Source organism: Acomys minous (genome assembly GCF_964271855.1).
Source record: "Acomys minous genome assembly, chromosome: 20".
In the NCBI taxonomy this organism is placed as follows: domain Eukaryota; kingdom Metazoa; phylum Chordata; class Mammalia; order Rodentia; family Muridae; genus Acomys; species Acomys minous.
In genome coordinates this window covers 17,577,424-17,590,662 of record NC_140502.1, presented here as the reverse complement: position 1 = coordinate 17,590,662, position 13,239 = coordinate 17,577,424, and the positions used below count along the sequence as shown (strand labels likewise).

The window sequence follows — 13,239 nt, the reverse complement described above, 5'->3', positions numbered from 1 at the left end:
CCCAGCGCGCTGGCTAGTGTGGTGAGTTCGTGCTTTAGACGTTTTTGTGCAGGAATACAGTATGTTCTGGAAACTTCTTCCTTGAATAACTGATTTTACATCAGACCACCATTGCATGGCAGTTAAAATTGTGACTATATTAAAAGGAAACAAGTGGCCTGACAAACTGCAGCTTACATGGTCCTCAAGTGCGGGTGGCCATCAATTCTCCAGAGAACACAAGGAGGGGAACTGGCTTTGAAAGGGGCGAGGCTCATGTGTGAGAAAGACTTCCCTAACAAAGTACTTCAGGGACCAAAAGTGGGCCACTGGGACAATTGAACTTCAACGTGTTTTTGTCTTTTAACAGAAGAACTTATGCTTGTAAAACACATCAGAAGGACAGTGTTAGGTCCTGCAAGTCATTGCTGCTGTTTTTGTTGTTGTTTCTTTTTAACTTGTATGTGTAGGATGAGGGAGACTGAGGATGGGAGGTGTTCTCTCCAACATGACTGGGCGTGTAACACGTTTTACATCAACTTTTCACGGTCAGGCATGTGCTTTTGAACAAAGAGCAGTGGAGACAGGAGAGATCAGGGTTTGACACAGTTTACAGATACATTTTGTGCTTAGACAGTACTTTACAAATGACTTGCTCAATTTAAATGTCTATCACCATAAATAACATTTGAGTAAAAAAAAAATACTGGAAATGGACCTGCTTGAAACAGTTTTTTTTGGGGGGGTGTGACTTCAACTTGAATTCAAGTATAAACCAAATTGAGTAAGCTTGTCTCCTACCGAGGGGCTTGAAGCAGCCACTTTTGCCTGAAGGCTGGAGACAAAGCAACGGATGGGTCTGAAAAGAGGGATGCCAAGGGTCTGAAAACATATCAGGCCTTTTCCATGGATTTTTGTCATGTTACAGTAACACTTTTTTTTTTAAAGAAAACTGTGTATATCAAATTTTTTTCAATTAAACACTGAAAGGATGTGCAAGTCTAAAAGGGCTCAGTAGGATTAGAATCCTGATTTGAACATAATAAATCCAGTCTCAAGCATCATTTTGATCTAAAGGCAAGGAAGGAGGAAGCAGGCAGGAAAGGGACTAAAAGAGGGAGATAATTGAATTACTCAATAAAAGAGGCTACTTACCATCCCAACCCATTGTAAGACATACACTTCTGACATAAGAGAACTCCTTAGAGAGGTCGGATAAAGCACCTTTGAGTAAAGCACCTGCCCCCGAGAGGGCCTGGAAGCCCAACGTGGGCTTAGCGAACAGACCTCCGCTAATCTGTTTATTTCCTTGAACTGTAGTCTGGCTGCGAAGGGCTGCGATTCCCAGGACGATACATTTAATTAGAACAAAACAGGAAAAAAAAAATTGTAAAAAGCTCACCAAACTGCTGCACCTGTGTCTTTGAATGTGGGTGGCATTTCTTTTAAAAGGCAAAGAAGGGTCTGTGAAGGAGAAAGGGGAAACAGGAGGTGGGAGTAGGGAGAAAAGGCTGAGACCCACGTCTGGAGGGTCCTCTGCTGTTCCCTAGGCGGCTCCGAGCCATCTGTCCAGCGCGTTCTCCACCCTACCCCCCCCCCACCCGCTCCTGAAAGCCTCGCTTTCCTACCCCACTGAAACCACCTATTTTCAAACCTACGCACTCCGACCCCAGGAGCCAGCAGATCCTATACCCTGAACCCTTCAGCTGCAGCAGGGAAAAAAGGGGCCCAACCTCATGATCAGAACGCGCGGGGCTGGGCCCATTATCACCCCGCCAGAGAAAGGCTGGGAGGGGGGACCCCACTTCGCACTTAATAAAGGACAAGGGGCACCATAGCTCACGTCCTGCCAAAGTACATGGAGACCTCCTTGGCTCTCGTGGGAGCGATTGTACCCCGTTTTGCTCCCAAAGAGGGGCGACACCCAGGAGAAACCGGTGGCCAACTTCCTCTCCGAGGCAAGGCTGGGAAAGCAACCTTTACCCACCACACACATAGACACACACGCACACACAAATAAAATTAAAAAAAAAAAACACTTAGGACCCTCTACCACTGTCACCTACCGACAAAAAGCGGGAGACCCTAAAGGGGGGGGGGGAACAGGGCTTCCAAAAAAGGTCAGGGGCTTTCGTCAAAAAAGCTGGAGATGCAACCCTTTCCTGCCTGCCGTCTAGGGAGCAGCTACACATACCTCCCGCCAAAAAAAATTAGGAGTGCACAAGAGCCCCCATCCTAAGGAGCCCCCCCTCTCTGCCTCCGTTAAGACTCGGATACCTATCCAGAATGGGCAGGGTAGACCTCCCCCAGTAGAAAGGATACTGTAGGGGACTGGGAAGACCCCCAACTCCGAACCCCTTAAGAGAGGAGCTGTAAACTGGAGATTCCCCCCTAAAACAAGAGAATCCGGGAGCCCCTCCCCCCCCAAAAGCCTTCCCCGAAGCCAGGCGACAGGCCGCTGACGGCCAGCTCCGGGAGCAAGGGCGGCCGAGGAACCTGATGGGCCTCGGCAAGCCCACCCCCTAGGCGGCCCGTGCCCCGGGCGGGCGGGCGGACGGACCGACAGACCGGCGGGCGCGGGGGAGTCCGGGGGGCGCCTCCTCACCTTCCCCTCAGCATGGCGCCCAAAAAAAGACAGAGCGAGAGCGAGGGAGAGCGGGCGAACGCCGCGAGGGGGGGCAACGCATGAGGCCGGGAGAGAAAGCGAAGCGAGAAAAGAGCGAGCGAGCTAGAGACACCCACCGACCCCGCCCTTCCTCCTCCTCCTCCTCCTCCTCCTCCTCCTCCTCCGCGGCCCGGCCCAACATGGCGGCCTTCCCCTTCCTCCTCCTCCCCTCCCCCCGCCCCCCCCCCCAGGGGGGAAGCTGCCCGGCCCAGGCCGGGGGGCCTGACCTGTCGTCAGGGAGCGGGAGGCGGTGGTGGTGGAGGAGGTGCGGGGTGGCCGCGCGGCGGTCGGGGGAACACGGAGGAGGCGAAGGCGTTGTTGGCGGCGGCGGCGATGGCGGCAGCGGCGACTCTGATGGCGGCGGCGGGGGGGTCCCGGGCGCGGCCTCCATCGTTCCTTTGAGGGGGGAGGGGATGTTAATGCACGAAAAAGGACTGCTTGGGCGTGGCGGGAGGGGCACACTTCAGCTCTCCGGGGCTCCTGATGGGAATTGGGCATATATATATATATATATACATTTATATATATAGGTTGGTTTTTTTTTCTTTTCTTTTTTTTTTTTTTTCGGTTTCGGAATCACCTCTGAGCCGACTTCCACGTAGGCCGCGCGGCCTAGGCCCCGGCAAGGGCGCCCCGCCGCCTGCTTTCTCCGCAGCCTGCCCCTGCGGTCACCCGCTCACGGGCACGGGACCCTCATCGGGGCGAGCGGTCCCCTTCCGCCACACACACACACACACACACGCACGCACGCACACGCGGGCCCCCAAGGCCTGACACCCGGGGGGACACGGACACTGGTGGGTGGTTGGGTGTAATTAGCGCGGGCCGCGCGCAACGGAGCAAGCGGAGGGGGGAAGGGGGAAGGGAGAGGAGAGCGAGCAAGGGGGGAATGGTTAAAAAATAAAATAATAATAAAAATAATAAATCTAGGGAGAAGAGGAAACGGGCTACGGAGATGGGCCGACTTGTCTTGCCCGCCCTAGATGCCCCAGCTGCCCGGCCCCCGCCGCGGTCAGGAATTCACACAAAATGGCGGCAGAACCGGGACGAGCAGAGAGGCTGAAGCTGGAGGAAAGGGCGTGGAGGGAGGCCGGGGGGTGGGGGTAACTGAGAGGCCGAAGTGGCGTCACGTGGAGGGGGGCAGAGACAGCCCGCCCGAAGGCAGGCGGAAAGAACCGAAGCGGAAGGGCGAGGCGAAGGAGACACGGAAAGAGCCGAATGCAGCTGAGAAAAACCCGAGAGGCTGAAAGAAGCCGGAAAGAGCCGAAGAGAGATTCTAGGTCATCGAAGCGGACCAAAGACCCACCTAAAGAAGCAAGGGTGGTCGTGGGGGGGTGGGGTGGGACTAGAGAAGGCGCGGAGAGTCGGAAATAGCCGAAGCGCTTCGGGACTGGAAATAAACCTGGGGATTTGAGATTATCCGGAAAGAGTCGAAGCCAGTGGAGGGATCCTGGTAGAAGGCGGAAGTAGCCGAAATAAATTGAGCCGAGCGAATAGGAATTAGCGAATGAGCTGAACGGGTGGGGCTGGAAAGGCGATTAATTAACTCCAGAGTAAATGACTTTCAGGAACTCGCCCCCAAGCAAGCGAGAAGAGCCGAAATTTGCTAGTTTGAAGGAAGGCGGGAAGAGCCAAAAGTTTTAGGTGGGAGAATGGGAGGGGAAAAAATTTTAACCGAAAGTCGGAGACCGGTCCCAGGAGTCGGACGTTTCCGAAGAGGGGCTGGAGCAGAGGCGGCCCGGAGATGACGTCACTACATAACTCGGGTGGTGACGTCATTCCTGGGGGCGAGGAGGGCGGGGCCTGGCAGGGCGAGCTTAGTGGAAATTTTGACAGGGTTCTTAAACCACTAATAAAGTCTTTTGACCCTCAGCTCCTACCCAAGTTGATGTTCCTCGTTCATAGATAGAGACTGAACCCGAAGCCTGAAGGCTCAGTTGACTTAAAGTCTTTTGTTTGGGTCCAGGATCTGGTGAAAACGCGAAGTCGGCAAATTATAGCTCAAACAAGAACAAGGACAGAGAAGAGCGTCCCAAAAGGGAGGGAAATAGCTCATGTCACTCAGTGATGAAGCAAATATGGCTTTGGTTCCCAAAAGAGAGAAAATTGTACCCTGACTGGAAAGTCCAAAGACAGGAGCCTTGAGACGAAAACAAACAAACAAAAAGCCGTAACTCACCTGACATGCATGCTTGGGGCGAGTGGGGGGGGCTTGGTGGGGGGAAGGGTTGTGATTTAAAACTTCTGAGCATCTAGGGAGCCTCATTTGAGACTGCTTGCTAGAGTCTCCTGATTCTTTTTCCCCCTTCCCCCAAGACAAGGTTTCTCCGTGTGTAGCTCTGGCTGTTCTGAATCTCTATTTGTAAACCAGGCTGGGCTGGAACTCACAGAGATCCACCTCCCAAATGCTGGAATTAAAGGCGTGTAATACCAGCTGGGCGTGGTGGCGCAAGCGTTTTATCCCAGCACTCGGGAGGCAGAGGCAGGCGGATCTCTGTGAATTTGAGGTCAGCCTGGTCTACAAAGTGAGTTCCAGGACATCCAAAACTGTTACACAGAGAAACCCTGTCTCAAAAAACAAAACAACCACCCTCAAAACAATCCCTATATAGCCGGGCGTGGTGGCACACGCCTTTAATCCCAGCACTTGAGAGGCAGAGGCAGGTGGATCGCTGTAAGTTCAAGGCCAGCCTGGTCTACAAAGCAGGTCCAGGACAGCCAAGGCTACACAGAGAAACCATGTCTTGAAAAACCAAAAAAAAAAAAAAAAAAAAAAATCCCTATATAAAAACAAACAGAAGTGCAGAAAATGAGGAAATTTTCTAAGAAATAATAATAAACAAAAAATGGGGGGGGGGCAGGGGAGATTACCACACCAAGATACATGGGCAAACAGGTGCATGACAAACTGGTTTTGAGCCCCTAAATCCACATTTTAAAATCTGATTACTCTAGTGGACTGTGGTGGGGCACGCCTTTGATCCCATCACTTGGGAGGCAGAGGCAGGCGGATCGCCATGAGTTCGAAGCTAGCCTGGTCTACAAAGTGAGTCTAGGATAGTGAAGGCTACACAGAGAAACCCTGTCTCGAAAAACCAAAAAAGGAAAAAGAAAGAAAGAAAGAAAAGAAAATCTGATTACTCTATAACAGACAAGAGGCAGAAGCAGTCAAATCAGCCTGGAACTCCTGAGCCAAAGATCTTGACTCAAAGCTGGGCATGGTGGTGCACGCCTTTAATCCCATCACTCAGGAGGCAGAGGCAGGGGGATCATTGTGAGTTTGAGGCCAGCCTGGTCTACAAAGTAAGTCTAGGACAGCCAAGGCTACACAGAGAAACCTTGTCTCGAAAAACAAAAAAACAAAAAAAGATTTTGACTCAATCAGGTGAAAGGAGGGAACCTACTTGTAGGGAACAGAAGTAAGCCCCAGTAAATGATGTCCTGAGTGAATGTGTTGTTGACGTGGGCATGGCCGTGTCAAGGACCCCAAAGCCTCAAACCTTTCCCTCCTGGTCTGTGTGGATATTGGTAGTACGTACAGAAAATGTGTACCATAGCTTTCCCCCAGTATTACAGTCTGAAAATTGCTCCCTGCAAAGACCCTCCCTATAGAGAATAGCTAAACCAGTCTCTCTCTCTCTCTCTCTCTCTCTCTCTCTCTCTCTCTCTCTCTCTCTCTCCCTTTTAGAGACAGGATACAGGATTTCCCTTGTAGCCTCGGTAGTCCGGGACTCAGCTTTTTGTAGACTAGGCTGGCCTCAAACTCACAGCAATCCGCCTGGCCCTGCCTCCCTAGTGCTGGGATTAAAGGCATGTGCTACCACGGCCGGGCCTAAAGCCGGTCTCTTTGATCAAGTTCCACACCATACACCCTGCCTCCTTCTGTCCCTGTATGTAATAACCCTGCTTCTTCATTCAGCTGAATGCAGCAATGCTGCCTCTCTGTTCAACTCTGTATAACAAACACAGAGCATCCTGGGTGCTGCTGAGGTTTCTCCAGCAGAGAGCACAACCTGCCCGATCCAGCTTTTCTCTGTATCTTTGTTTGTCTTTTCTTCTTCTTCTTTTTTTAAAATAATTTATTTTATTTTATGTGCATTAGTGTGAAGGTGTCAAATCCCTTGGAACTGGAGTTACAGACAGTTGTGAGCTGCCACGTGGGTGCTAGGAATCGAACCCAGGTCTTTTGGAAGAGCAGACAGTGCTCTTAACCACTGAGCCATCTCTCCAGCCCCTGTCTTTTCTTCTTTCCTTTGCAACCCCACATAGGTCTGTCCCTGGAACAGTGCAGCAGCATACAGCACAACTTGGTTTTAGTGAACAGGACTGCAATCCCACGATTTAGGAGTTTGGGGGCAAGGTGGTGCATGAGTTCAAGGCCAGACTGGGCTGCATAGCTCTGTCAGGAAAGAAAGAGGCACCGGGAGTGGTGGCACATGTCTTTAATCCCAGACCTCCAAGAGCCAGGGGCTCGCAGTTCTCTAGAAGTTCGAGGCCAGCCCGGTCTACAGAGAAAGTTCCAGGATAGCCAAAGCTGTTACACAGAGAAACCCTGTCTCAAAAAACCAAAAGGAAAAAAAGAAAAGATAAAAAGGAAGAAAAAGAAAGAGACCAATACCAGGCGTGGTGGCACACGCCTTTAATCCCAGCACTTGGGAGGCAGAGGCAGGTGGATCCTGTGAGTTCGAGGCCAGCCTGGTCTACAAAGGGAGTCTAGGACAGCCAAGGTTATACAGAGAGACTCTGTCTCAAAAAAAACAAATAAATAAATAATAAATAGAAAAGGAAAGAAAAGAAAGGGATCAAGACTGGAGAGATGGCTCAGAGGTTAAGGGCACTGACTGCTCTTCCTGAGGTCCTGAGTTCAATTCCCAGCAACCACATGGTGGCTCACAGCCATCTATAATGTGATCTGATGCCTTCTTGTGGCCTGCAGGTGTATGTGCAGGCAGAGCACTGTATACATAATACTAAAACAAATCTCTTAAAAAAAAGAAAGAAAGAGATCAATGAAATGGTTCAGTGAAACAGCACTTCCTGCCAAGACTAATGACCTGAATTCCAGGTCAGCCAGGGTTCGTTGGGCCCCATGCAGTAGAAGGAAAGGGCTTAGGAAAGCTGTCCTGTTTTTCTGTCTCTGTCTGTCTGTCTGTCTGTCTGTCTGTCTGTCTCTCTCTCTCTCTCTCTCTCTCTCTCTCTCTCTCTCACACACACACACACACAATCACACTTTAAAAAAAAAAAAGAGGGCTGGAGAGATGGCTCAGCGGTTAAGAGCACTGGCTGCTCTTCCAGAGGTCCTAAGTTCAATTCCCAGCAACCACATGGTGGCTCACAACCACCTATGATGTGATCTGATGCTCTCTGGTGCAAGGAAAGCACTCATATACAATAAATAAATAAATCTTTAAAAAATAAGAAACAAGCCAGGCGTGGTGGCGCACGCCTTTAATCCCAGCACTCGGGAGGCAGAGGCAGGCGGATCTCTGTGAGTTCGAGGCCAGCCTGGTCTACAAAGTGAGTCCAGGATTGCCAAGGCTACACAGAGAAACCCTGTCTTGAAAAACCAAAAAAAAAAAAAAAAAAAAAAAAAAGAAAGGAAAAAAGAGAAATAGAAGGAGAGAGGCTAAGAGGGTGCCTCTCGCTGAACCAGACCCATTATCACTCTTGCTCTTACTACACAACGTGTCTGAGCCTGGGCTAAATAGCAAGACCCTGTCTGACACAGACAAGCAACACTTTCTATGGAAGTCCTATTTGAAGTATGCGAGCTGAGCCTGTGGGTGCATGAGCTGTGGCACACACCTTTAACCTCAGTACTCAGGAGCAAAGGCATGCAGATCTCTATGAGTTCGTGCCCAGCCTGGTCTACAGAAAGAGTCCCAGGACAGCCCAGGGCTACACAGAGAGACCTTGGGATAACCAGAAAATAGTACCATTTAGCCCAAGCTGGCCTTAAACTTGCTACGCAGATGATGTGAGGAAGGCTGAACCCTGGTCCTCCCATCTCTACTTTCTATGTGGTGGCAGTACAGATGCACGCCTGCCTTTGTCCCTTTCCATCCCCTCCTCTTCCCAAAGTGGATTTTGCTATGTAACTGGAATAGCCTAGAACTCCATGGCTCAGGTGATTTTTGACGAAATACAGGACTAAAGGTGCATATCACCACACTCGGCCCCCCCTTCTGTCTCTGTCTTTTTTTTTTCTTTCTTTCTTTCTTTCTTTCTTTTTTTTTTTTTTTTTTGTTTTTTTTGTTTTTTTTGTTTTTCGAGACAGGGTTTCTCTGTGTAGCCTTAGCTGTCCTGGACTCACTTTGTAGACCAGGCTGGCCTGGTGTAAATGAAAGGATCATACAGAGAATGCTCTTATTCCCTTTGTGTGAGGAAGAGAGAACCCGGTACCAGCCTCAGAAGCCACATGGAAGAGAAAGGAACCAGGTCCAGTGAGGGGCGGGGCAGCATGCCTTTGACTCAGCACTGGGAGGTAGGGGGCAGAGGCAGGTGGATCTCCGATCTCTGTTCGATGCCAGCTTGGCCTGAGCAACAGAGCAAGTTTTAGGACAGCTAGTGCTACACAGAGAAACCCTGTCTTGAAAAAGAAAAGAAAAGGGGTTGGGGATTTAGCCCAGTGGTAGAACGCATGCCTAGCAAGCTCAAGGCCCTGGGTTCAGTCCTCAGCTCTGAAAAAAAAGAAAAGAAGCCATCAGCAAAAAAAACAAAACAAAACAACAAAAAACGAGGCAATAGCTGGGTGCAGTGGCTTAAATCTGTAATCCCAGCACTCTGGGAGGCAGAGGCAGGCACATCAGTATGAGTTCAAGGCCAGCCTGGTGTACAAAATGAGTCCAGGACATCCAGAACTACACAGAGAAACCCTGTCTCAAGAAACCAAAGTAGCGGGGCTGGAGAGATAGCTCAGGGGTTAAGAGCACTGACTACTCTTCCAAAGGACCCGGCTTCAATTCCCAGCACCCACATGGCAGGTCACAACTGTCTATAACTCCAAGACCTGACACCTTCACACAGACATACATGTAGGCAAAAAAACCAATGCACATAAAGTAATAATAATAATAATAATAATAATAATAATAATAATAATAATAATAATAATAATAATAAACAAAGTAGCCCAGCACAGTGGCTCATTCCTGCCTCTAATCCCAACATTCAGGAGGCAGGGGTAGGTGGACCTGTGAGTTCAAGGCTAGCCTAGCCTACGAGTCCAGGACAGCCAGGGTACACAGAGAAACCCTGTCTCAAAAAAAAAAAAAAAAAAAGAAAGAAAAGAAAAGAAGAAAGAAAGGAAATGGAAACCAAAATAAATAACTTTTTAAAATGAAGCATCACACTGACTTGGCCCTGCTACATGCAAGCCAGTCTCTCTTTCCTGCTTTTATAATCCAACCCAGCTTTTAGGAAAAAGGGTGCCAGGTTTAACAAACAGAACCAAACCAAAAACGTCTCTGACAGCTTCACCCTCTTCTCAAAGGGATGATGTCGCCCTCTAGAGGACCTCTGCGAAATTGCTGAGGAAAATTAGAGACCAGTTTCTATTAATCAGCTTTCGCCAGGGAATAGTATACCCTCCCTCAGGATCGCTTTATTTATTTATTTTTTTAAATTTATTTTTCACTGCTAGTTACAGTGATGATGGGTTTGTTTCCAGGGATCTGACATTCATCACAAATGACTACTTCATTAACAGTTAATGAAAGCCAGGCCTGGGGCAAAAGGCCAAGATTTCAGAAGTAGGGCTGGAGAGATGGCTCAGTGGTTAAGAGCACTGTCTGCTCTTCCAGAGGTCCTGAGTTCAATTCCCGGCAACCACATGGTGGATCACAACTACCTATAATGTGATCTGACACCCTCTTCTGGCCTGCAGGAAAAAAAAAAGATTTCAAAAAAAAAAAAAAAAAAAGAAAGAAAGAAAAATTTCAGAAGCATAGAAATTGAGGCAGCACAGTCAGGACTTCAAGGTCATCTCTAGTACATAGCTACTTGGAGTTCATCTGGGGCTACCTGAGACCTTGTCACAAAAGGGAAAGGAAGAGGCTGGGTGTGGTGGCGCACACCTTTAATCCCAGCACTCGGGAGACAGAGGCAGGCGGATCTCTGTGAGTTCGAGGCCAGCCTGGTCTACAAAGTGGGTCCAGGACAGTCAAGGCTACACAGAGAAACCCTGTCTCAAAAAAAAAAATGAAATAAATATATAAATGTTGTGTCATTAGAGACAGGAATTGGCTGGCACAGTAAGTGCACTAAATGTCACTGTGAGTTAAACGCTTGGACGTAGCTTGCAAGCCATTTAATCTCAGCCCTTGGGAGGCAGAGTCAGGTGGATCCCTGTGAGTTCAAGGCTACCTGGTCTACATAGTGAGTTCCAGGACAGCAAGGTTACTTATGGTGACCCCTTCTCAAAACAAAAAAAACAAAAGAACAACCAAGAAGAGTACTTAGGCACAGATGGCACACGCCTTTGATCCCAGCACTCGAGAGATAGGGGCAGGTGGATCTCGGAGTTTGAGGCCAGCCTGGTCTACAGAGCAAATTCCAGGACAGCGGGGACTACACAGAGAAACCCTATCTGGAAACAAAAGGATTGCAAGGGGCTGGTGTGAGGTCATCTGCTGCTGAAAATGACCTGTGACACAAGTTTCAGCAACTCCAGACCTTCCTCCAGCCTCCAATGACATCTACATGCTTGTGTCACTTATATAAGCATTTATACACATACACATTCATATAACATAAAAATAAATCATGGGGTTGGGCATGGTGGCACATTCCTTTAATGCCAACACTCAGGAGGCAGAGGCAAGGGGAAATCACTGTGAGTTTGAGGCCAGCCTGGTCTACAAAGGGAGTCCAAGACAGCCAGGGCTATCATGCAGAGAAACCCTATCTTGAAAAAAAAAACCAATAAATAAATAAATAAATAAATAAATAAATAAATGGGGGGCTTCTAACTATGAAGCTATCTCTTTATCCCTGTGTCACACTTTTTACCATGTCTGCCTTTGCAATGGGTTCTTTCGTTTGCTACTTACACAGCAGGAAAGGTCCCTATACAATCAATCACTCGCTCATCTGAGGTCCTCTTCAGTGAGTCTTGTAGCCTGCCGGCCATCCACTTAGCCTTTGGCTCTGCAATTGGATCTTGCACTTGGAAGAGCAATAACAGTAGCTCTGACTCTCCAAGGCCCTTGAGGGTTGTTGGTTGTCCCAGCCGTGGCAGACCCTGTGACGACTCACAGGATGACGTGAGGACTAAGACCACAGGTCTCCCACCCAAGTACAAACCAGGCCCGACTCTGCTTAGCTTCCTCCTATCAGACAAGATCAGCACACCTTTAATCCCAGCGCTCGGGAGGCAGAGGCAGGCGGATCTCTGTGAGTTCAAGGCCAGCCTGGTCTACAGAGCAAGTTCCAGTACAGGCTGGGCTACACAGAGAAACCCTGCCAAGAAAAACAAAACAAAATATATATATATATATATATATATATATATATATATTTATTTATTTATTTTTGAGACAGAGTCTCACTAAGGAACTCTGCCTGGCTTTGATCTCATAGAGTTCCCCCAGCTGCTACCTTTGAAGTATTGAGATTAAAGATTGAGATACTGAAAAAACCCAAACCAAAACAAAACAAAAACAACAACAACAACAACAACAAAAGATTGAGATACTGAGCCGGGCGTCGTGGCACACGCCTGTAATCCCAGCACTTGGGAGGCAGAGTCAGAGGGATCGCTGTGAGTTCGAGGCCAGCCTGGTCTGCAAATCGAGTCCAGGACAAGCAAGGCTACACAGAGAAACCCTGTCTTGAAAAAAAAAAAAACCAAAACAAAACAAAAAGAAAAAAAAAAGATTGAGATAGTGTCTCCTTTAGTATTACAGTCTAGCCTGGAATTAGAAACAATCCTCCTGCCTCAGCATCTAGAACACTAGAGTTACAGATATGAGAAACCATGCTAGGATACATACAACCTTGTGTGTGTGTGTGTGTGTGTGCGTGCGTGCGTGTATCTGTCTCTATGTCTGCCTCTGTCTCTGTCTCTGTATGTGTGTCTCTTTCCTGTCTCTCTATGTATCTATCCCTATCTCTGTGAGTGTCCATATGGGTGCTGGGATCCTGCTGAGCCATTTCTTCAGCCCTTGAGTGTTAATGCATTCGTCAAGTTTGCTGTTGGTGGTTTATTTATTTGTTTGTTTGTTTCTTGCTTTTTATTTTTATTTTTTACATTTACTCATTTTTTTTATGTGTACGGGTGTTTTTCTCACATGTGTGTGTGCCACCGTGTGTGTGTGCCTGGTGCCCTAGGAGTTCAGAAGAGGCCACTGGATCCCTTGGAACTGGAACTATGCCAGCTGTGAGTTGTCATGTGGCCACCGAGAATCAACCCAGGTCCCTCTGCAAGAATAAGTAGCCTCCCCCCCCCCAACGACCCAAGAAAGAGTTTCTCTTGTAGTCATGCCTGTCCTCTACTCACTTTGTGAACCAGGCTGGCCTTGAACTCACAGGGATCCGCCTGCCTCTGCCTCCCGAGTGCTGGGACTAAAGGCGTGCGCCTGGCTAAGAGTAAGTAG

The 13,239-nt window shown here is 48.7% G+C and overlaps 1 protein-coding gene across 3 annotated transcripts in view; it reads right to left on the bottom strand.

Moving 5' to 3' along the window:
* ZC3H4 (zinc finger CCCH-type containing 4) overlaps positions 1 to 3,040 on the bottom strand; it is a 36,375-nt gene extending 33,335 nt beyond the window's left edge. For 2 of the 3 annotated variants that reach the window (XM_084771026.1, XM_084771027.1), the window contains exon 1: positions 2,872 to 3,040. In XM_084771026.1, the coding sequence (XP_084627152.1) occupies positions 2,872 to 3,035 (164 nt within the window). In that variant the 5' untranslated portion in view covers positions 3,036 to 3,040. Of the gene's footprint in view, positions 1 to 1,381; positions 1,554 to 2,871 lie in introns of those variants that run through there. The other variant, XM_084771028.1, reaches the window with a different exon arrangement.
* Positions 3,041 to 13,239: the final 10,199 nt, after the last annotated feature.